We start from the raw sequence: 24,721 nt of genomic DNA, 5'->3' as shown, positions 1-24,721 counted from the left end.
CATTTAGGAACAATAATAGAAAACTAAATTCAATGACAAACGTTTTCACTAGAAGGCATTAAAAAAGACTTCGAGTCGAAACATTTGTCATTGAATTGAAGTTTATTTTAGTATTTATATACTACTACTACTACTACGACTACTAAGAAGAAGAAGAAGAAGAGGAAGAGGAAGAAGAAGAAGAAGAAGAAGAAGAAGAAGAAGAAGAAGAAGAAGAAGAAGAAGAAGAAATCATTTTTATATTTTGTTAAATTGCTTCAATAATGCATGCCTGCTGCCATATGTTTGTTTGCAAGTACAGGCCCTCCTTGCATTAAAACATTACTGCAGATTAAAGCGGATTTGAGTTCTTTAGCGCACGCGCCCGTGTTGCTGCATCAGGTGCAAAACCACCACTGTGTTCATGCACTTGAATCAGGATGACTGTAAACCTTATAGGCCATCCAGGTGCTTCACTGGGCAATACTATAGTGTTCGCTGTTTAGTATGTGAACGCTGCCCAGTAATAAAATATATTAATTGTCTATGCAAATAGTCCTCGTTACTGTATAACGGAACAAGAGCATTAACTGGATGTTTCATGAAATATTGCTCATTTAAATCTGGTTATACTTTTGTTGCATCTTTAATTCTGATGTGTGGTTAAAAAAAGTAAACGTTCTTTTGTGCAATAGATTAATAAATACACCACGGTGTGTGTTCACGGACAACACAATCTGTGTTAAATGTAACGAAACAATGTTTAGTTTGATGCATTAGAATCGTTTTACTCCTCTAGACACGCGCTCTTTCGCACTTTTTTTCAAAAGGGCCCTCTTAGAATTCTGATATGGGAGTAAAACGAAAACACCATTGAGAATAAACTAAAACCACAGTATTTGTTGGTTTACACGCACACCTTGGTTGAAATTCATTTTGTAGTTGACATTTTTACTAACTAACTTTTACTGTCGCTATTTTTTTTTAAAAGAGAACAAATACCGGTTTGTTTTGCTAGAGAAACAAACAATAATATGTAACTCAATATTTTATTGTCTAGTAAACGTGATTTGTTCGCATTTTGTGTAAACTCTCCTATATATATATATATGTATGTTTATGTTTTATATGTATTTTCTGGGTGTGGACGTAATGTTATGCTATCCTGTACAAATAATAAAACAAACAATTGCAATTACTGCAATGTTTATTGGTAAACTTTTTAATGTAATTAATAAATCAGTAAGAACCTTATTAACTTGATTTACAGCTTTTCGATAAGCATGGTTAATCCTTATTTTGCTTGCTAGGTTGTCTTGGAAATCATGGTTATTCATGTGTGTGTGTTGTTTATTGTAACTTTCCCCCAAACCGATGGGCATTTAAATGAGTCGCGTGGTTATATCATGGCGCTTGAATATAAAAGTAAAAAGGGGTAAATAAATAAATAAATAAATAAGGCCAAAGCTTAATCTCAAAGGTAACACCAAATACAATGCAGTATTAAAACCAAAATGAAAGTTCTCATCTGTGAATTTCAAAAGTACAGGCTCGTGCAAAAAAGTATATTGCTAATTTTGTATTTTCATTTTAGAAAACAGGATGCTTTTTGTGTATAATGTGAAAACATTTTTTAAATAAAAAATAACCGCGCAACCCCCCGTGTAAACTGTCACACCAAAGTGCATTACAGAAAGCTACACAATGACAGGCTATGTTTTGTCAGAAGTCAGGGTCTGACTTCTCAAGTTGTCTGCTTGATGTCCGACCTCTTTGGAAACCAGACACACATTTTAGGTTTTGAATTTAAATAATAATTATTTTTTTCTTAGGAGACGCCCTTATCCAGGGCGACATACAATTGTTACAATATATCACATTATTTTTACATACAATTACATTATTTTTTACACATTATTTTTACATACAATTACCCATTTATACAGTTGGGTTTTTACTGGAACAATTTAGGTAAAGTCCCTTGCTGAAGAGTACAGCAGCAGTGTCCCCCACCTGGGATTGAACCTACGACTCTCTGGTCAAGAGTCCAGAGCCCTAACCACTACTCCACACTGCTACCCTGTAATGTACTTTTTTTTTTTTTAAAAGAAACAGAGATATGTATTTAATGGATCAGTAATTTGAATAAGTTAAACCCATATAAATTGCGGGTTAACACAATATCAAATTCCTCAAGTGATAGCTGTAAAGATCGACATTTGAAATACGGAGAAACGTAAAGGCGGGGGATCACTTCAGCTCTGACCCGAGAATAAGACTTAATTTTCCTTTGGGGGGAGTTCTATCTGACAAAATGTCTCCTTCTTAACCCCATTACATCTTCCTCAGAGTGACTTAGGGGACAGCCCTAGGGACAGGGAACATATTGTCCCGTCCCCCGATTCAGAACCTCCTTTCTTTACCCAGATTGTCACTCTTCCATTCATTTCGAATCCCTTATCCCATTTACACCATCTATATACCCATCCAGCCATCCATCAACGTATCTCCGCTTCCACACATCCGTCTTCCACTGTCCCGCTACCTTATACCCCTTGTCTAATACTATCTGCATTCACATGAGATCGGTCTTAGTTCTGTCAGCCGCGCACATCTGCATTTCTATCCACAGTAACAGTCTCTGTTCGTCCGGCGCATTCGATTTCTTAGCAGTCTGCAGCTTGCCCTTGTCACACACACAACAATTCGTCCCGATCTATGTATCAATCAGTGCATACATATATCGGCAATTCTTTAAATGATGGCCGCAAATTCATGACTCCAAATGGAAAAACAATCAACTATCTATACAAGTTTCCCCTGAACGAATCAACCAATCAATAAAAATTACAATATATATCGTAGTCTACAGCGTAATGTCCAATTATATGATTCTTAGTGTATCAGTGACGGCCCATAACCAAATTAATGTTATATTGGTAATATTATGTATGTGCCGCAGTGTCTCTCTGTTCTCAAACTGTCGTGTAAGAAGTCAGCGTCTTAAGAAGATAGCCTATCATCTCATTATTACGTTTGTTGAAAGATAACTGCTGTATCGGTTTGAATTTTTCGGCTATAGCTAACGCTATGACTTTGGACTGGTTCAATGTTATAATTAACCAAGTATAATCAAGTACAATGTATAATAATAGTTAAAACTACAATACATATAAAACCTGTGGCCTATTCCTTACATGAATTTTTTTAGCAGACGCCCTTATTCAGGGAGAATACAATTGTTACGAGATATCACATTATTTTTACATACAATTACCCATTTAGACAGCTGTTTTTTTTTAGCAGACGCCCTTATTCAGGGAGAATACAATTGTTACGAGATATCACATTATTTTTACATACAATTACCCATTTAGACAGCTGTTTTTTTTTTTTTTTTTTTACTGGAGCAAACTAGGTAAAGTATCTTGCTCAAGAGTACAGCAACAGTGTCCTCTACCTGGGATTGACCCCACAACCCTCTGATCAAGAGTCCAGAGCCCTGAGCCCTAACCACTACTCCACACTACATTCCTCATTAGAAGGAAGACCAAGTGTCTTCAGACTAAGCATTGCTCTCGGGCCCATACATTTATTGCAATATGTCGGTGTTCTCTGTCTAATAAACGTGTTTTAAAAGGTGGACCTACAATAAACCAATTAACCCATGGGATGTTCCAGTAGGTTCAATATTCTAGGCTATATCAGGCTGCATGGCACAACATGAATTAAGCTTTTATAAATGTGTGTCCCAAAAATAAAACTAGCAGGAGGGTGACGTGGGTCCCAAACTGCCCTTCTCAGGCACTGTTCCTCCCTGATTGATATTTAATGTTCTCCCGGGGCTGTCAATCTCCCATCCTGACTTTTGTTCCCGCCTTTATTTACCCAAACTCCATGAATCTGAATGGAGGTCATTAACGTTTCGTTGATCGCCCATGAATGTTAAAGTCCAAGTTAAACCCCCCTTGTTTCCTTTCAGGTCCCTCAGAGAGGGAATGAGCCGGGATTAAGACCCATTTTCAAGACAAACACTTGGACAGCAGTGGATTTGAAAGTCTGATCAGACGCAACGAGATACTTTCACTTTGAGGGGATTAAGGGTGCAATGTTATACACGACGAAAGCCGTTTCAAGACTAAACCCCAGTAAAATCACGCGCCAAAATGTAGCAATATTGATGAGCCCTGCATCTCACAATTTAATGACGACAGGAAAGTTCACGAACATTTTGCTGCTATAAGGTTGTGGGCTTCCATAAATTGACAACTGCTTATTATTTGCTTAGAATACAAAGCAGACTCTAATACATTACCACCTATTGGTTATAGTTGAGACAAAATGTGATTTCCAGATGATTGCATATGCAATTTGCTTAATACCGTTACATAGCCAATTTGCATAATTATTTTTATGCAACTAACAACAATAAAGAACAATTAGATCTATTGTAATGCATGTTCATTAGAGAAGTGCCTAATTTGATTCTAACTATGCGTGCACTTTTACAAGTAAGTGGAACATCGTACCTGTTTGATGAACAGCATTTATGAAAAGGTTTAGCTGTTCGTTTTTATGCGGGATACATATATTTGTATAGATAATTATACAACAAGGCTTAATTATCTCAATCAGTTAACATATATTTATGAAAACGTTTTTGTTTTCATTTTACTGTAAATACTGAACGTGAAGAAAATGTACCATTACTGCTTCGGTCCAATTCAGTTTTATATGCTGGCATGACGTGTTGTAATAGCTGGATAAAATGTGCGAGGCTTTGCAATGAATATAACCTCAATCCTAGACTTTACAGAAAAAAAAGACCATTTAAACCAGATGCGAGGCAGGAATAAAAACCTGACCTCAGCACCCTTTAAGAAACAAGCCCCCGTTAAATTTACATCTCTTCCCCCCCAGCTGCTAAACTTGAAATGGTCCAGGAGAGAAACGGCAGCTTCTCCAAACAAGTTAATTAGATCAGAGGATCTGGGCCGTCTTTCTGAAAGGAAGGCCCAACTGTCAGAGCGCTGGAGTTGTGGAAAGTTAATTGAATTAAGTTTTCTCTAAACTAATTAGGGAGCAATCTGCCACGCGAGCTGTCCCAAAGCAGGACGCGAATTAGGGAAGATGGATTTTTTTCTTTAGAGAAAAAAAAGAAAAAGAAACGAGTTGGGGTGAACATGGTGTCATTTTTTTAAATCCTCATTCTGTACAATCTGTTTGTTTGTTCGGTTTTTCACCCGGTGTCTGTCGATTTTTTTTTAGATATATATATTTTTCCTTAATGGCTATGTCTTGGACCTAATCTGTCATTTTACCAGTCACTGGGCACGTACATGCACTAGAGCACAGAAGAAACTGAGTACATATATCTATCTTTAACAAACAGCTCATTGCTATACCTAGCTATCTATGCCGTAAGCCACGTATCTATGTATCTATCTATAACTATCGTTCTATAAATCAGCAGTTTCTAATACTTTCACCTGAAGAAGAGACCTCTGAGGTCTTGAAAACTTGTGATTAATTGTTGTTTAGTTAGTCCAATAAAATGTATCACCTCTCCTTCTCTTTATCCTACATATTGACTTAAATGTTTATTATAATAATACATGTATATGAATATAATCCGAATACAGATATTAACTACAATACAAAGAGTGCCTTTCTGTGTTTCTAATAGAATAAAGAACACACACACACACACACACACACACACACCACACACACACACACACACACACACACACACACACACACACACACACACACACACACACACACACACACACACACACACACACACACACACACACACACACACACACACACACACCCCTACCTTTGGGAATAACTAGGAGACAAAAATCTTAAGGAAAAAAAAAACAGCTAGATTTTAGCCAGTGTTGACCCCAATCAATGCTAAAGATTCTGATCCTCAACAGTGCATTCTGTTGAATAGATTACTGCAATTTATTTTCAGGGCTTCCTGGAAGAATGATTATTTCAGACTTCAGAAACCTAGCAGCCCACATTTAGAGAGGTATCATATCCAGTCAGAACACAGTGTATTAAGTGTGTTCTGGGCTGGCCGTTTTGGACTGGCTACCTATCAAGTGTTGATTTTAAAACAATTTAAAATCTCTGATTCAGTGTATAATTGTCTAGTAATATTAGTCGAATGATATTTTAATACATACCTCATCTTAGTCTACACACTACTAGCAGTCCCGCACTGACCACTAAGCTACTCATACACTTCCAACTGCAACCCATCACTCTAACTGCTGAGGATCCAGTAGCATCGTTTTTTATTACGTGCTGTGCCAATATTAAATGTAGATGGGGTGTGTCTGTAAAGGCTTCTCATGAGAAGTTAGAATGCATTGGTCTTTTGCATGTGTATGAATACGAGCAGGAAGAGATTTCAAAAGTGCAAGAAAAATTGAATTACAAAACTGTCAAAGAATCAAAAGATATTACTTCATTTCACCTCACTTGTGTCAAATGCTGCAGCTTGTAGAGTAAACGTTTTAGACTTTATTACATGTGCCAACTATTAAAACATTAAGCTTTAAAACATTGTAAAAAATATGCATGTCAAATATAGATGTTAGACTTAGTGATTTGATCAGCGTTATACCCCAAACAACAAACAACCATGGAGAGAACTCTAGTAAAGCTAATATTTGTTTTCCATATACATATTTATTCAATACATTTATAAATAATACCTATTTATTCAATACATGAAGATTGTATATATGTGCATCATAGGACTTCGAAAAGCTTACTGCGGTATACCATGATGCAAGCTCACAGTGTGTAATAAAGAGTAGTATAGCATTGTGAGATCCTGGTAAGGAACAGTCAAAGCCATGGTAAAGCATGATAAATACATAGTATAAGAATGGGACCAGCATGATAAACCAAACCGGTGTAAACTTTTACTGATTTTATTTTTCTCCAGTCGTTCTCATTTTAGTAGATCTTTGAAACTGCTGGTGACAGCCCTTAATGAAGTCATCCTCACTCTCATGATAACTTAATTCACTATTTACTTTCATTACTGGAATTACATTTTCCCCAGTAATGCAATATGATAAATACAATATACCCACTCCAATACTGCCCGGGCCAACTGTAAACAAAGGATTGGCTCTTCTCTAAGAACATGTTTGTTTTCAGTACATTTATTCTGAATTCGATCACGAAAACTGATCTCAATAAAGAGCACAGCAGGCAGGATCTTTGATCCCCCCTCCCACTATATTTCAAGGAAGACAGGTTTAAACCCTTTTGGGTTTGGATCATTGAGGGGATGCATGTGTATATGTGTATGTGTGTGTGTGTGTGTGTGTGTGTATGGGGGGTTGGTGGGTGGCTAACTGAATTATGGTGAGTCACATGGTTGAAATGTACTTTACTAATTGAATCTCCCTGTCAGCTTCTGTGATGTTTTTGCCTTAAAGGGTTATTCCCTGCTATTGTTTCCTAAACCAGTGCCACTGTATGATATCTGCTAGGGGTTGGGAAAAAAAACAGAAACACCTACTTCATGTAGCACATACTTTAGTGTAAATGGTAATCCTTGCATTTGTAATATGCAGTATAAAAGCTAAACATCCTTGTTTCTCGTCACAACAGATACATCTGTTGGCAGGTGCTTCTGTACCCAAAACTGTTAATTGTGAGCAACAGTCACGATAGTAATAATGCAATATGGCAGGCATTTCTATTTTTTGTCCAACTGCTGAATATACCTATATGTTTTGTGTTGTACAGTACTCTCAATGGGTGGGCTGTAAAAGCTGTCCTGCGATTGATGTATATATCTGTACCCTACCTTGCCAATTTAACACAAATGCATCTCTGCATTTAGACAATCCATTCATGGCAGCAATGCTCATTATTACTGGATTCTTGTTTGTGTTTGTGAGTGGCGTGCATCCGGTTCAACACATTCCACACATTGGATTCCAAACCTGAATTAAAAGTAAAAGAAATGGTAGCTGCAAGCAAAGAGCCCATCCAACAGATTTAATTCATTCATTCTGGCTATTTGAAAATGGATCATTAATATTGCTGATAAATTATCAATGCTAATAATTTGGGACAGGAAGAATGTGATAATACAGTCTCTGAATATCAACCACATTCAGAGACTGTATTAAACTTACACGGGCCACATTTACAACAACTTAAAAACCCTTTATTTAAAAACAGTATTCAACAATCAAATCTATTATTAACTACCGTTATAAGGGTGATGCTGTAGGGCTAAGAACATACCTGGAGCATTAAAAGGTTTGAGAGAATTCTATTTACAATGAAATGATGCAGAATCTGATAAGGGACTCTCGCTCTTCAGCTATTGACAGCTGCGGCTGCCCTGAGGCCTCTAACACCTTCACACAGGCAGAAGTGTGGCTGGCACCGGTCCTGAGTCCATCTGCCTGCAGACCACAGGCTCTTGAGTGGACAAACCCACTCGTGTGTAAAAGGTAAACAGCACCTAGCGCTGCATCATTAGCAGGCTGTGTGTCTGCCGATGTTGTGTCATCTCTGGAGGGCCGTCACAGGACGAGCACTGAGTGAGAGCACAGCACCTGAAATCCAGGTGCGCTCCCAAGGGACCTGTCTGTAAGATAACACAGGCAGGTGGGATTTGCATCTAATCAGGAGGGGTCAAAGTGGTTAACCTCCTGCCTGAGAGATGCAGTCTGCAGGGTAGACCTGCACTTAAAGGACATCGAGCTAACTAAATAATTCCAGTAAATCTTATCTGAGATGTATTACAATATAAAAGAGACATGGTATGGTAAACGTGTATGTGTGTGTGTGTATAAAAAAGTATGAAAAAAGTGAAAATACATGCAGAGATTATACTGTTCACTTTTCTTAATAAAAACTACTCTATATATATATATATATATATATATATATATATATATATATATATATATATATATATAGAGTAGTTTTTATTAAGAAAAGTGAACAGTATAATCTCTGCATGTATTTTCACTTTTTTCATACGAAGAGTTGCAGAGGCATGGAAATAATGTGAGTCATAGTCATAGGAAAAGCAGACAGCAGCAGAGAACCAGACGGTGTGGTGGTATTGCAGGGGCTTGTGGGATATCTTGTAAAAGGAAAGAAATGGTAGCTGTTCTACCCAAATTGAAATGCCCAATTGGAAAATAGCCGTGGCGTTGCAATTGACCTACTGATCAGGAGGACTGAAGCTCAGAAGAGGACCTCCGTTCCTGTTGTCAAGACAATTGGCTTGGTTCACATGCCAACCCCAAGCAATGGATGTTACTGAGCTATTGAAACATGGAGGCAGGGGCTGTGCCTGAGAAGATTCCACCTGGACTTGGCAGCTGATAACCACTAGTGGTTGATGAAGCGGAAAGCCAAAGGTGACTTGCGAATGCCATTGAAGTGCTGTAAGTCGGAATTCAACCATGCTGAACTCCAAATGGCAGCGTGTTTTACTAGGTGAGCCACTTTCGACCCCATGTTTTTCGAGGTGAAGAAAATGTATTTCAAATTTTGAGGCAGATAGAAACCAAGAGTAAAACTTTGAAATCAATATGCTGTTTAATGGCAAGACAGTGCAGATCAGACCGAATCAGGGAGACGTGATCATATTTCTCTGTTCTTGCGCAGCTGCTTTTTGTGCCAAGTCCAATCTCTGTAAACTGCTTTGAGGTAGAGCCATTAGTACCAAATTACAGATGTCTAGCCTGTTACAGATAGAAGGAAGACATGGATCATCATAGCAGTCAGGAATAAATCAAGGAGGCACACTAAAAAGCCATTCCTGGCATGTTGTTTATATGACAGTCTAGGGATAAGGAGGAACATAACGCCATTTTAATAAATGACTTAGGCTCGGAAATCTTATTACCCAGAATAAAGGAGAAGGGACCTTCCTAGGGCTGTACTCATAAAGCATTAGCAAGGAAGAAAGTGCTTTTCCTGGCAAGCTACTGCTATGTGAGAACTGTCCCTTATCTTTTTAGAGCTGTGGAGCAACCAATGTAATTCTCAGAATACACTGACATTCAATTGTGAAAACACACCAACAATGCATCTTAAACACAGAATAAATGGCTAATATTTCACCCGATTAGTTGAACGAGATTGTGAAAATCCATATGGTCATAAAATAAACTTAATATTTAGGTTTTTTTTTTTAAATAATAAATTTTCAATATTGATCGTTTTAAAGCTAAAAAACGTTTTTGTTCAGGCCTTTCATTAGGAAAACCATAGAAATATGTGTTGTAGCCTTTCTTGTCTTTAATGGAAGACTCTTAGGACTTGACTAGGAAAAATACAGTAAAGTCTGTTGTTGATCACCAGGGATGTCCTGTATTAATAAACTGGTCCTTGGCTGGGTGTGTGTGTGTCTGTTTGCACCTGGGGGGTCCAGGCCAGGCTGTGGGAGGGCTCAGGGAATGCATGTCTTTTCAATGCTAATTCAGCTCTACAGGAAGAATCCTTGTTCTACATATGTATGGAATGAAGCTGGGAAAAGAAGGAATGTGCTTTCCTGCATTCCCCTCTCCTCCCCCCTGTTCTTGCTCATACACATGTCCGACATTTTTTCTGACACGCTTATTACGCTTTCCCACAGTGCCCCACAACAACCCGGTAATCTCCCTGCCACACACCATAGTAAAAATATACCACTGTCAAAGCATTCTAAAGCACGGAGGTATGGTAAAGCAAAACAACGTATGTCAAATCATGGGAAATGCATAGTATAACCATGAGAAAAGGGAAATGCTGTTTTTGGAGTTATATTACAGATTAGAAATCGTCATTGTCCTCTCACTCAATTAAGAGTCTTCATTCACAAACATTCCAAAACTACTGGCATAGGTAGAACATTCTGAGGTATTACAATTCCATGTTACTTGTAGACATGATTGGTAAATATACATTTGTAAGTTTTAATCAAAATGTTACATGTGCGTCTTGTTATTTAGCCTCTTTTTGTGCTGGGGCTGAACCAAAATAATCTCAAACAGTTAATATAGCACCTTTATGTCAGCCCCAAAAGGTCACATATGGTTGAATAAAGTGTCAATGCATGTCTAAGTGACCACTGGGCTTGATAATAAATCTCAATCAAATCTTGATATGGTCAAGAACCAGACACCCACAAACCAGAAATATAGCATCAAGTGGCTCAATTTGTAAAATGCTTTCACTCCACAGTTATAAGGAGCCAACAACGGGAATATCAATAAGACCATGTAATCTTGTTTCTGTATAAATAAACGACACAACCACGATACAGTAAGATAATGCTTTTCCTCTTTTACTGTAGGATTTCCCATAGCAGAGGAGCAGTACTGTGCTTCCCTGGTCTGTAGTGTAAAGTTCCTGCACCAACAGCTGTGCTGGCTTTGGCACACAGGGGGTTAACGTCTTCAATACTACAGACCTCTGATGGGGGCTTCCCTCAAAATGACATGCTGTGAGTGCAGTCTAGGAAAAATAACTCCTCACCACACAACACAACCGGTCCCTGTATGATATGTCCCTATATCATTTTTGTACAACTTATTTCCATACACTGAATTAATGATAATAGGGCAGACTTCTTGCAAAGTTACTGCGTGAGCTAATCCCAATAGTGCACGTCTCAGATGAACTAGGACTACACTGTCACCATAGATCACTCCAAAACCAAGCTGGGGGGAGTAACACTCAAACATGATTGAGAAATCAGCCGTTTGTGTTCCCAGGTGATGGAAAACAACACAACCAACAGTTCATGCAAGTCTTCCTGTGTTTGAGTTTTCCATTCTTTTTGTTGTGGTGTTCAACCTGACAAAAAAAAAACTTTGCCTGCTTTGAAAAATGACGTGTCAATGTCTTTTTAAAGACAGCACACGGACGACAGGCCTAAGATGCCTGGAATTACTTTGGAGCTTTCCAACATCACCGATATACATGATAGATACATTTGATCATATGATATGCAACGGGGTTCAAAGCAGCGGAAGTGCACATTTACACCAATAGAATCGGTCACTACTTGAGATCTCTGATATACAACCTGCCGTCTGGAAAGACCTCAGACAGCTGGTCCCTTCACATGTTAATGGCTGGTTGGGGGCTTGGTGTCTTTGTATCTGCAATGGAAACCTTCCTCACTGGGCTCAGTTGAGTCTCGGCTCAGTTCCTAGCTGGCAGGAGTCCATGTCTTAAAATCCACCATCAGACAGGAGGAGGCCAAATGGACAGTCTGCAGTACATTCACTGTAGAGACCAGCACCTTCACGATCACTGTGATTCATAAACATGTGAGGTAATTTGCATGCAACCTCGTAACTGCGCATGTCACTGTGTGATTCGACTGTTGCCTGCCTGGATACTTGTCATGAAAGCAGCACTACAAGCACTTTGCCTGTACCTTCTATCCATGAACGCTAAGTCCATTGAACTGCATGTGATCCTGTCCGTCATGAAATGAAAAAGATGTGTTCTGTAATATTTTATGTCCTATGACGTGTTGTCGCTTTGTACCATTTTGCTGTATCCTGATTAACACCCCAGCATTCTGTTAATATGAAGTATAACTGTAGGTGCACCATGGACTTTGCTTATACTCCCAGCTCGCTCTCATTTGCTATATTGGGAGAATGATGTACAATACTGTACATTTACAGAAAAATAATGAGCAAGTTATGAAAGAACGCACACAGTTGATATTCAGCTCACTGTTTGATTCCAGCTTTGCACAGTGTTGTTCTGTGTTGTTACCCAATCCAAGCTAGTGACAGTATTTTATTGATTCCTTTTGATAGAAAAAAAGACAGCAATGCACAGTTTCAGTCATTTGAACATTGTATTTGATACTGTACTGTATATATTGAGATAATGTTCCTTTCTTTTAAGCTGAAACATCCAACCTATTTTCTGTTCGCGATTTTATTTCAGTAGGATAATAAATAAAAGAAGATCTCACTAGTTGCAATACATACCAGGATATGCAATTGTAATGAGATTTTACTGACCTACAGAAAAAAAAACTGAAGCAAATTGCAGGATTGTCCACACATGGAATATATAGAATTCTAATGGGAGTAGAATATCCATAACCACGAGAATATGCATAAGCCTGAATGCTTGTAATTCATTCAGATCTTGATCCCCCTTTCAATTGTTGTTTAATACTCAGGCTTATGCCTGAATATTTATCCTGGGTGAGATCACATAAGTTAGTTGAAATATTTTCTCACATTTCTTCACAAAACATGTATTTCTGTATTCTTTGCTGCACCCTCACTTACAGTTTGAATGCCCCGACCCCTGTAAATGGCAAACCACATTTAGAAAAGCATTAAAAAACTCAAAATGACCCCCATGTTTTACCCAGTAATTATTTAATATTAGGCGTTCTGATGTGTGGATTTTACCTGATAAAGCCACATTTCTACTACCCAAAAATCTTCAAGAATGTAACCAGAAACCCTTGCTGTAACACATGAATAAGTGCAAGAATTTAAATACAAAATAAAGTTTTCATATTTTTTGTTTAAATAACTTCAACGTATTACACTCTTATAATTCCGAATGATGATCCTTGTGACAAACCATTAAAGCAGAGCTGTTGTGGTGATGTCACCAGAACCCCCCTTGATGAAGACTGGAATGCATTCCAAACTGGTATTCTGTGTTCTATGTATTACTTTCCTCACAAGACAATTATAAACTGCTGTTCATGCATTCGTGGCCTTGACGATGTGATGTGGCTCCCCGGCTGTGGTGTAGGGGAGGAGGTCAGAGAGAGAAGGCCAGTTCCTCTGGGATGAGTGGGGGCCTGATGTCCAGTTTGCGGGCAGTACTGTCCTCTCCCACAATCTCCAGACGCAGGGCTGGGCTCCGGGCCTCCCTCTCGCTGTCCCCCCCACCCCACAGGCCACAGCGGTCACTCTCATCGACGGAGAGGCGGAGCGTGCAGCCGTGGGGGAGGAGCTCCTGCTCATGTGCAGCAGCTAATTGGTTCACAACTCGCCGTTCCACCTAAAGAGCAGAGGGGGTTATTTATCCAGAATGAAGTTTTAAATATCTTTTTAGGTTTATTGCTACATTATAAAATCATTAACAATCAAAGAGCACCCTATCACATCTGATTTTGCCAATAGTGTAAGCTTATGAAATAATCAACTGTATAACCTTTCTTTGGATAATTCCTGCTTATAAACTCCCTCACATACCTCTAGTATCCCCCTGGTATTTTAATCAATGAATCCTTGTTGTGAGCCAACTTCTATCCTAACAGGGGTTGTCCAAAGTCAAAGTGGTTAGATTGAAATTAACAGAACTGATTTCAACACTTTCAACTGGAACCCAGTGGCTTCATAGAGCCTCTCTCTCACCTCTACCCCAGCCCAGCCCCCTTCTTCCTGGATACCTCGTGTTTGATGGAGCGCGCCCCGTAGTGAAGGTTGTATCCCCCTGCTAGCACATCCATCACCTCCCGGTCCCACAGCAGGGTGATGTTGTGTCTCTGCTTCGCCTGTGAGGGGGCACAGGAACGACGCTTAGTTCAGGACACATTTCTATTTATAAAACCCTTGATCTAGTTCCTTGCATTAATGCCTGAGGGGAAATTTCACAGCTTACATGAATATAAAAAAAAAAAACAAGAGCTTGTAACTTAGGCATTTTTTGGTATTGAACAGTTTAATGCTATAGTGCTACTTTAGATGCTGCGTTAACTCATTATTTCGTGTTGTGTTTTTCACTCTGGACACGCCAATTTCTTACTTGCAGAGACTCTGTAAAGCCATTTATTTTAGTGGACCGAAAAAGGTTTATATATTTTTTAAATGTAGCAACTTTTATTCTAGCGTTTTTCACCTACAAATGTGTTTTTTCATGTGCTTTTGCACTGCACACTGTAGCTTTAAATTAAAAAAAAATATATATATATAATTTCTTTTTTTGAAATGACAAAACAGTGGACATATTGCAGCAACTTTGAATTATATTTCACCAGTGAATAAATATGTTAACTGTACTTCTTGATTCTTTAGGAGTGACTGTGTGCTGTGCTCTACCTGTGTGTGTGTATATATAAACTAAAGCTGTTCATTTTTCTGCCAGGAGACGGCTTTCAAAATAAATTAAGGGAAGTAAAAAAAGAAAAACAACAACAACAAAATACTGAATCTGAATCTGAAGGTGTTTATACACGCACGTTGTTTAGCAGTCATGAAATTGGGTCTTCATCTCTAGCAAGCTAGTTGCTAGAGATGCTAGTTGCTAAGTTACTAAAAGCCCTTTACCTTTTTTGCCCAGAAGTTCAACTCCTTGTTGACCAGCTGGATCAGTTCAGAGTGGCAGAATGGCAGGAAGTAAACAATCTCGTTGATCCGACCTAAAAACTCATCCCTCCGGAAATGAGCCTGGGAACAGGAAAAGAGGTGACCCACGATGTTGGTGTTAGTATCATTCAGTTCACAGAATAGACAGAAGAACAGCACCATTTGTAAAGCAATGATCAACATTTATGGAAAATCTTAGTGTCACATTCTCCAGTCTTGGTCTTTCTTTCAATAAAGCTGCCACTTTAGAAATATCTAAGAGATTAACAAATAAACAATGTTAAAGCCAGTACTTACCTTCAATATGGGACGAATGACCTTCTCCTTGAACTGTTTCGATATGGTGATTTTGTCACCAATCTGAACATCATCTACACAAAAGAAAACGAAAGTCAAATTGTGGTAAATGCCGCACAGTGAAACAGTGCTGTAAATGGTGAACTTCGTGACGTTTCGAGTGAAATACAGCATGTTGACAGCTCACCTAGATTCTCCGCTATCCTCCTTCTGCTCAGCTCCTGGACCTCCTGCCTCAGCTGCAATGCATGTTGAGCGATCTCATCACTCGCCACATTCGACGTCATGATGAAGATGGCATCTTTACATTCAATGGTTTTCCCTTTACCATCCGTCAGCCTGCCCTAGGAAGGGTGAGAAAGTCCTTTGTTTAAATGCTGGTGCTATTGTAAATGCGATGTATTACTAATAAATACAGACACACAGACGCATCAGTCATCTGATTATTAAACTGAGATCACCTTACAATACAATACCAGAGTACAAGGATGTTCAAAACACCTTATTAGAAACACCTGAATACTAACCATTGTAGGAATTCAGGCAGCAAATCTCTACTGTACTGCAAATTAAATGATAAACAAAAAGTGCCTAAAATAAAACAGAACACACAACATCTTTTACAAAACCTTTGCCCCAAGTCTTGCTAAATCAATACAGTACTGTATATGACAGTCTCTGCTCTGTATTTATAAATAAATCACTTCAGGTCAATACAGCTGTAGTGATATTAAACAACAGTCTTGCCCAGGTTTTATTTATCTCACAATCTCTTATTCTCTGGCTGCTTGTGATTAATACTTAGGCACGACCCCGTCTGTCTGGCAAGCCTGCCGCTGCGGTATCGATTTCCCATTTCCTTTTATTTTTTAAGATCTATGCACAACCTTTAAAAGAAGAGGTGGTGTTATTAATCCTTAAAATGTTCTGTTATTAAGGGAGTGCTCTCCAAGGACGAGGTGGATGTCATAGAAACAGAAGAGAGCAGAGTACAGAGGCACAGCACGGCCTGCCTTAGCTGTCAGCACCTCCGTTCCCCACTTAGCTGTTTTAGCTCATGCTTAGCTGTCACACCCTTATTTAATCTGAACCAGTTGGGAGCAGGTCTTCTTCATATTAGCGATCTGTTTTGAGTACTGATCAGAATCGGTACCATACTAAAAACTGTTTTATGTTTTTCGTTTTTATATTTTGTGAAGTCCAGGTACTTTGCACCACTTGTTAGAATCCGACGGTGGATAAAATAAACATAGAACAAAGAGTATCCGCTCTCAGGATTGGTTCACCAAAATATCTGGAACTTTTATCTGTGCAACATCGAGGTTAAAAAGTGAACAAGTCAAATCAAGGTTCCGGTGCCATGCACCTTCATCAGGATTTCCAAAACAGAGAAGTCACATTTTATATAGAAATGAGTAATTAGTACAATTACAATTAGAGTCCACTGTAAATGTTGTAAACAGGCATCATAGAATTATGATATTGATGTTTAGTTTCTACATCTGCTGTCAGCATTCATTTCATTATGATAGCATGTGTCGGATTATGGACCAGCTGTATTACTCTGTATTACACTTTCCACCATGTACCGTCTCTGAGGAACAATGTCAATATCTCGGTTATTCCCTGGCATGTACACTTTGAGAGATGCACCCAGGACCATTTAAGTGTCTCTAGAAACTCTTTGTTTTGGGGTAGTGGGAGGTTTTCAGAAATCTTGACGGATTCTTTCTGTTTATTATTTTATTTTTAAAGAATGAGAACAGCTGACCTGGTCTAAGAAAGGGAAAATCATCTGATTTATTGAAATGAAGACAAGTTTATGCTACAGGATGCTTTGAAAACACCTACACAGAATACATATCCTGAGATGTTACATGTGCTTCCAAGGATGCACAATCACGTTTTATCAGGGTACTGGGAATTCAGGACTGTTTTTAAATTAAAATTTGCCAGGGCAAATAAATCTGAGCCAGGCCAGACTCTGACCTTTGGAACTTGACATGGGCACCTGGGTGAACCCTGTCCTGCTCTCCATTAGTGTCCTGGGATCTTTAATGTCCACAAAGAATATAGTGGGGTTTAATGTCTAATTCCAAGGGCAGAACCTTCAAAAGCACAGTGCCCCTTGACAATATGTGCACCTCACTGAGGCACTAACATCCCTCTACCCTGCTACCCATGTGTTTTTTTTCCCCCATCCATTAACTGCACCAATCAGGCTCAATTCACCATCCATTATATACACGGATGACAAAGTTTGTTATTGTGGACTGGTTAATTATATTCTTGATACTATGCAAAACTCTTTGTGATTATGAAGGTTATGAATAAATAGAGACCTGGGAAACCAGGATGCCTCTGATTTGTCTACAACAAGTTTACATTGTTCTAGTGGGATATGTGACCCTTCTCCAAAATGTCCGTAGATCCAGAGAAAGGTCTGTTTATCAGAATGGTTCCTTATGAAGCATCAGTCATTTGTACAGTCTTGGATAATATATATACACCTGCCAAGTGTCTACTACTAGCACTGGAACAAAGTGGGTCAGATCTGCTGTCTTGTCTATTTTTGTAAACGAAACCGATTTGTTCAACAGCTGTTTCTGCTCCACACCTGGATCCCTTCGAATACGGACTTTTTGTCTCCTAGAAATCGTTTACACCGTGGCTAAATCAGAACCTCTGCTGTCTTTGTGTCTGCGCTGTACCTCATCGAAGAGCTGCAGCATGACTGTGAGAACGTCTGGATGGGCCTTGTCCACCTCGTCAAACAGCACCACTGCGTTTGGACACTGCTTCAGCTTCTTGGTCAACTGACCCCCTTCTTCGTGGCCCACGTAGCCTGGCGGGGAGCCGATAAACTTGGCCACCTGGAGCGAGCAGCCAGGGGAGAAACAGGTAACAGGGGAATCAAGGATGAAAACAAGCAGAAAACCAAATAGAACAAAAAATAACTTGTAAGCAGATACTGTATGTGGAGCACTGGGTTAAAGCACTAGCCTCTCACCACCATGCAGTGATGAGGCACTCTCGCAATAAGGGATAGCTAACACTGCCATGGTTTGTGTTATCCCTGCTTTACTTTTAAGAATTCAAAAAAGACAATTATGGGAAGATCAACTTGGAAAGACAAATAGACAAGACAGATAAATACTGATATATTATATTAGGGCTGTCAATTACATCGCAGTTAACTTCTGTGATTAATACGTTAATTTTTTTGGAGATAATTTTTTTTAACGCAAGTTAATCTTACTCCTCTGTCTTGACCCTCTTTGCATACCGTAATTCATTTCCTGCAGCACCATTTTAATACACTCAAGTGCATGCCAGGATTGAATGAGTGTAGTCATCGTTTGAATATAAAATTAGTCACAGAACCGCATTATGTAGCAAAGCACTCAAGGACTTGTGAATGGGACGTTGTTTTTTGTTTTTTTTTATTAATTCTGACAGTTCATTGGATAGAAAGAGGGTTACTTGTAAAGTGAGCTCCAGTATCACAGAAGTGCATCTAGTCTGCTGTACCACCTGCGTGCTAAACATGCTTTCACTTTTCAGAATACACTTTCTAGTCGTACTTTTGCTGCAGACAACAACAATACAACAACAAATGAAACCCGTTAGCTTCGACAGAGTACTCCTTCAGAAATTCAGGATCACTGCAAGCCCATGAATCAAGCTCAGTACAATACTGTAAGTATAACCAGTGCTGTTGGATAGCTACCGACTGCAGACCCATTAACATTGTTTTATTTCAATAACCACATTTATTTTAAACAACATTTTTTACAATTATGGAGGATATAACTGTTGCTAAGTAAATGTTTTGTATTATTTAGGCAATTTCAAGTTAATAAAAGAGAATTCAAAATATATATATATATAGGAAAGTAAAGAAAACTGATAATTGTAAATGCAGTAAGGTGAGTAATAAACTGACTCCATTGTGAGTTAGTAGTTGGTTCAAACAATTTAACAACAAATGCTGGATTGTAAATAAATATAAAATTACAGAAGTAGGAGCAACAAAGAGGATCTAGAATTTATTACTAACTTCATGTTTGTCTTGGAATTCTGACATGTCCATTCGGATGAAACCCTGAAAAATATAAACACAGTGATAATCCCCAGTGGGAAAACTGGACCACTCCACCCAATGATGTACACCTCCACAGCACTGACATGCTGAAAACACTGCACAAGGTAAACAGGTCACAGAACATTCACCCAGGGTTTTTTAGGCAGTGTTACTGTTCAGAGTTCAGTTAGCATTAGGCTTGGTTTTAACTGGGTGTCCCCTAGTGTTCAATAAGCAAACTGTCTTTAAACAGGGGTGTTGCTGGCTAGATTTGAGTTTAAGAGTCATTCAGTTAGCACTTGGACGAAAGATCCACTACAGCCAGCTTGAATTCAGACCGTTCCAACACATACACTGTATATATTTGGTGGTATAACTAAAATCTGGACAATTATGGGCCTAACCTAGAATTCCCTGTAACAAAATGATCTTTCTAGATCAGGTTTGCTGGGAAGTAGTTCTTGGGATCTGGTATTAAATCATTAAATGCAGGGGCTTGTGGAGTTCCATACCTTTTTGGCATCCTTGTGCATGTACCTGGCCACCTGCTTCGCTAGTTCTGTTTTACCTGAGGGGAAAAATAAAAAGACATAGTATTCAGTAGGCCACATGCACTTTAAGGATTTTGATCAATCAAATCAAGTTTCAGTTCACAAAACCCTTTTGAACTATTTTAGAGAGGGTTTGTGAACTTATTCTCATTTTTCAAAGATCTGATTAACCTCAGAGAATGTTCATATTGTGAAGAGAGCCCTTTCTTTCTATAGACCTTATTATGTCATCAATATCTAATCAAAGTTCTCAAAAGGACCTACTATATACACTAAGAGCAGTGTCTTCACACACCACTCAACACAGCAGACTAGCAAACTTGACCTTGTGACAATTTATGATTCCACCCCCCATACAAGACACTATACAATTGGTTCAGTAGGGTTGTTTTTTTGCACTGTACTACCGATACTGAAAGAGCTAAATTACAATTGCAACATTACATAATTGAATGGTGGCAGCTGCAGCATGTACAGAAAACATCATAAAAGTCACACAGTCCTCTGTTACTCTTTCATGTGCAGTTTGAAGGCAGCACGATGACTATCTGAAAGGGTCTTTATAAAATAGCTGTAGATGTTCAATGTGCAGTATGTCACAGCGAGTGCCTATTGACCTGTCTCTGACTTGTCTTGACATCTCACAGAGCCCTCTTAAAAAAAATCACACACAAACATACCCCAGTTTAGCGGTAAAGATAGGAAAGAATAAGAAAGTAACACAGCATCCAAGCCTGCTTCTTCTTTTGCACTACTGCAAATGTAGTTACTGCATGAGCATGCCAATTTTTATATGCAGAAGTGAAGTGAGCCCAGACTGCACTGAAGGATACTGCTCCCTGCCAGGACTGCTGTAATGAAGAGGCTATCAGTCACAGAGCCTTCAGTTCTGTCACAGAGCTGTTCTGCAGAACAGTAAATGTAAAATATTCTCCTTATAAATTTTAATATACATATAGGGAAAGAGGCTTACTGTTGCCTAGCTGTTAAATATTCATATTCTCTGGCAGGTTGCGCACAAGTCGCTGCAGGCAAGGAGAATATGAAAGCCTGGCAATTTCCATAATTTTTGTGCCTCCCAGTACAAACAAACAGCTTAACAAGCTGGGGAAACAATTAACCCTTTGAGGCACAGAGTGTGTGTGTGTGTGTGTGCGTGTGTGTGTGTCCACCCATTCACCTGTTTCTATCTTCCTTATTTCTGTCACCTCCAGCATTTGGACAAAAAAAACATACCAGGTATATAAGACACTATTGTGTAAATGGTTTTCCCCTTACTTGATTCATTCATTCATCATGCAGTTCCCTGACATGCTTTCTTTCAAAGCTGTATCTCCACATTGGAAGCTTTAGCTTACTTTTACAGAGGGCTCATATCAGGCCTAGGTTGTCAGGTGTTTCAGTATGTTTAGTATCTCCTTGACACATAACTGTAGTGTTAATGGACTGAAATCATTTCCAGTATTGTGTGTTATCGATGTTGTCCAACTAAAGCAGCAGCATGTGAAGTACTGTTCATGCTGGCTAGCTTTCAGAACAGTTACTGGAAGTGTGTGTGTGTGTGTGATGGAGGCAAGGAACTCTCTCTTAAATCAAGTAATTTAGATACAGAAATTGGTAAAAGAACATTTAGTTATTTCGCTCTCTTGTTAAAATTTAAAGAGTTAAAATTTAGAGGCCGATACCTCTGCTGTAATCTAAACAAAGGATTTAGGATGATGTAAAGGAATTTGTTATTCTAATGACATACAGTACTGTTAATCTCTTATCGGTAATTCATTAAAATGGATGTTGTGTATGATATGTGTGATGGAGATGCTTGTGTTTTTCATGTATTTTACAGGACTCAACAAAAAGAGATGTTTTATTTCAAGTGACTTCCTAGGTAACAGTTGAAAAAAGAGAAAAACAATGACAACTAATAGTTTGGGGATATCGATTCCTGTAAAAAAAACATCCGACAAAATAAAAATTGGACAGATATTCTCCCCCTTGTAAAGTGTTAAAATCGACCCTGAATTGAAAATACTAATGACGGACATTGTTGAGCAATTTTAGATTTTTTTTTTGTTTTTAGTTTCTAAAAAACAGTAATTTGGGGCTTTATTTGAAGCAAGTACAAAATCAAAAGAACAATAGTTCTTATAGGCTGAGAAACTACCATGAGTCAACTACCACGACCGAACCTTATTGGAAAACTAAGATTGTCTAAATGCAATTCAATTCATGTTTCTGTTCAGACCTAGACACTAACACCATGCGCAAAACACAATTTTACAATCTGTTGACAGATTAGGACAAATAATCAGTCAAAGATTGGACATTGTTTTTGCTATTGGTCTTGTAATTCCTGTTCTCCTTGTTGAAGAATCAAAACATGCAGTAAATGAAGACAGATCTTCATGAAACGCGGCAAACTTGTTGAGATGAACTAGGGAATGTAATGTTTCAACTCTATAGCACAACATTTTATTCACGCCACTAATAGTTCTGTTGCAATAAAAACTGTGCTGTTACTTGATAGATTTATACCATTAGAATTGTTTTATTCCTTACGTAAATGCACTTGTTAAAAATAGGTTCCTAAAACAGGAGCTGAATTGGGCCTACTGCTTAGTATTAGTCATGTAGCAGGCAGTTAATAAATCCACAAATAAATACATTATAGCTGAAATAAATTAACGGTGTCAGAGAGCTGGGTGGTTAATCCAAGTTACCAATTCCAGATGACCCCAGGAAAAGGAAGACTAAGGGATGCTCTTCGTCGTACCAGCCGTTCTCCTTTCTCCGGATGGCTGCCAGGAAAGAGAGAGAGAGAGAGACAGGATCAGAAACACAAAAAAACAGCCCTCAATAACTGAATACATCAATGACACAGGAGCGCGGATAATTATCGCAGAGTCTACATGATGTTCTGACTGCTTTCTGCCTCCACTCTCAGTCATTCGGACCATTAGCCTGCCGTAATTTCATTAGCCAGCCCGGCGCTGGAGAAACCAAATCGAGTTAGCATGGATCCAGGAGAGCAGCCCGGGGAGAAGGGTTCGGATAACGCTGCGTTGTCCTGGCAACCAACTTGGAAAAAAAGCACAGGGCAGCAATGGCAGGGTAAAGGGGAACAAAAACACGAAAACAAAAAAGAAATAAAATCACAGAGGCACTTAGATCTGTACCGCTGCCAACCACAATTTGTTTTTTGGTTGCTTTAAAGATATATTGTCTGTTTTATTTGACACAAGGTGAAAGGCTGTGGTTTATGTGCTTTATATCAGATCCCTTGCAAAATGTATTAGTTTGAAATGTTAATGTTTCTACATATAAATAAAGCAAGTAATAATGCAGTCTAGAAGATAAAAAAAAACTGACCCTCAAAAGGTGTTGGGGCGAATATTATTACTATTTTTTACAAATAAACCACTTGCAATATGTAGTACACACTTAACGATACGCAAATAGCATCCCTGACGCATGCAGATTTTAAGACATAGTAGGAGTTCGCTTGGCAGAAGCATCAGTAAGCATTTTAACAGGATAGGTTTTTTTACAAATATTCGGTGAGTTTCACAGACCCAGATTAACACTATTCCCGGACTACCTTACCTATGGTAACATTAGGTAGTTCAGGATTAGTGCTAACCAGGGTCTGTGAAACCAGCCAATGAAGACCGACAGTTATGCCTTTTTCTTCTACTTTGTCACAATCCTCTCTTGCAGCTGACTGCCTTCCTTACTGTGGATAATAATATCGTGTTTGTACTGAATGTAACTTCGGTTTTCATTGACTGCTTAACATATGCCACCTCTGGGACAATGTAGCGCTTTATTTCAGAGGCTTGCTGTAGTGAAATCTGAATTAGTCATGTTAAGGTTTATTGAGGAGACAATGGTGACTGGGCCCAGTTTCAAGTGTACATTGGTCAGAGTGGCTGGAGGATCCTGTGTAGAGGGCAGGAATATCCTCAAAGGTTGTGGTGGGTGGGTTGGCCTATAGTATTGTCACTGGAATATGAAACGTGTCACGTCTGGGTCACTGATTTGATTTCAGTGTGGTGTGTTTCATTATTTAGGTTTTGCTCACAGTTCCTTGAGTGCTTACGGATGTCCCTGAGAGGTATTTTATGAACAATAGGGATTGCGCAGCAATATATCTTCAAAGGTGTTGTGAGCGTATCTTTATTTACAAATAAAGCAGGTAAGCTCTTATGAAGGTCTATAAAATACTGACAAGTCGTCTTGACTTCTTTATTTGTCATGTTCTCGGAAGGAGATGGGCACAGTGTATTGCAATATACAAATTACAAATCAGTCAGGTATGTTTTAACATGCCCAGTTGTAATGTGTGTATCCTCAAAGTGGCCCGGTGAAAACTTCTTAGTAGAATCTCTTACTTTAATCACAAACGGCTTTCCCTCTGCTGTTCAATACAAAAACTACTGCTTTAAGTGACC

At 38.7% G+C, this 24,721-nt stretch overlaps 1 protein-coding gene across 1 annotated transcript in view; it reads right to left on the bottom strand.

Moving 5' to 3' along the window:
• Nucleotides 1–13,525: 13,525 nt before the first annotated feature.
• LOC117405822 (mitochondrial disaggregase) overlaps nucleotides 13,526–24,721 on the bottom strand; it is a 48,166-nt gene continuing 36,970 nt past the window's right edge. The window contains exons 8-16 of the mRNA XM_059028547.1: nucleotides 22,991–23,068; nucleotides 20,235–20,290; nucleotides 19,699–19,743; nucleotides 18,350–18,511; nucleotides 15,826–15,982; nucleotides 15,639–15,712; nucleotides 15,303–15,422; nucleotides 14,426–14,530; nucleotides 13,526–14,034 (exon numbers count right to left, since the gene is read on the bottom strand). Of these exons, the coding sequence (XP_058884530.1) occupies nucleotides 13,792–14,034; nucleotides 14,426–14,530; nucleotides 15,303–15,422; nucleotides 15,639–15,712; nucleotides 15,826–15,982; nucleotides 18,350–18,511; nucleotides 19,699–19,743; nucleotides 20,235–20,290; nucleotides 22,991–23,068 (1,040 nt within the window). The 3' untranslated portion in view covers nucleotides 13,526–13,791. The remainder of the gene's footprint in view (nucleotides 14,035–14,425; nucleotides 14,531–15,302; nucleotides 15,423–15,638; nucleotides 15,713–15,825; nucleotides 15,983–18,349; nucleotides 18,512–19,698; nucleotides 19,744–20,234; nucleotides 20,291–22,990; nucleotides 23,069–24,721) is intronic.

This window comes from Acipenser ruthenus, chromosome 8 (genome assembly GCF_902713425.1).
Source record: "Acipenser ruthenus chromosome 8, fAciRut3.2 maternal haplotype, whole genome shotgun sequence".
Classification (NCBI taxonomy): domain Eukaryota; kingdom Metazoa; phylum Chordata; class Actinopteri; order Acipenseriformes; family Acipenseridae; genus Acipenser; species Acipenser ruthenus.
The sequence above is the reverse complement of the archived record's forward strand: the minus strand, read 5'-3'. Positions and strand labels throughout refer to the sequence as shown.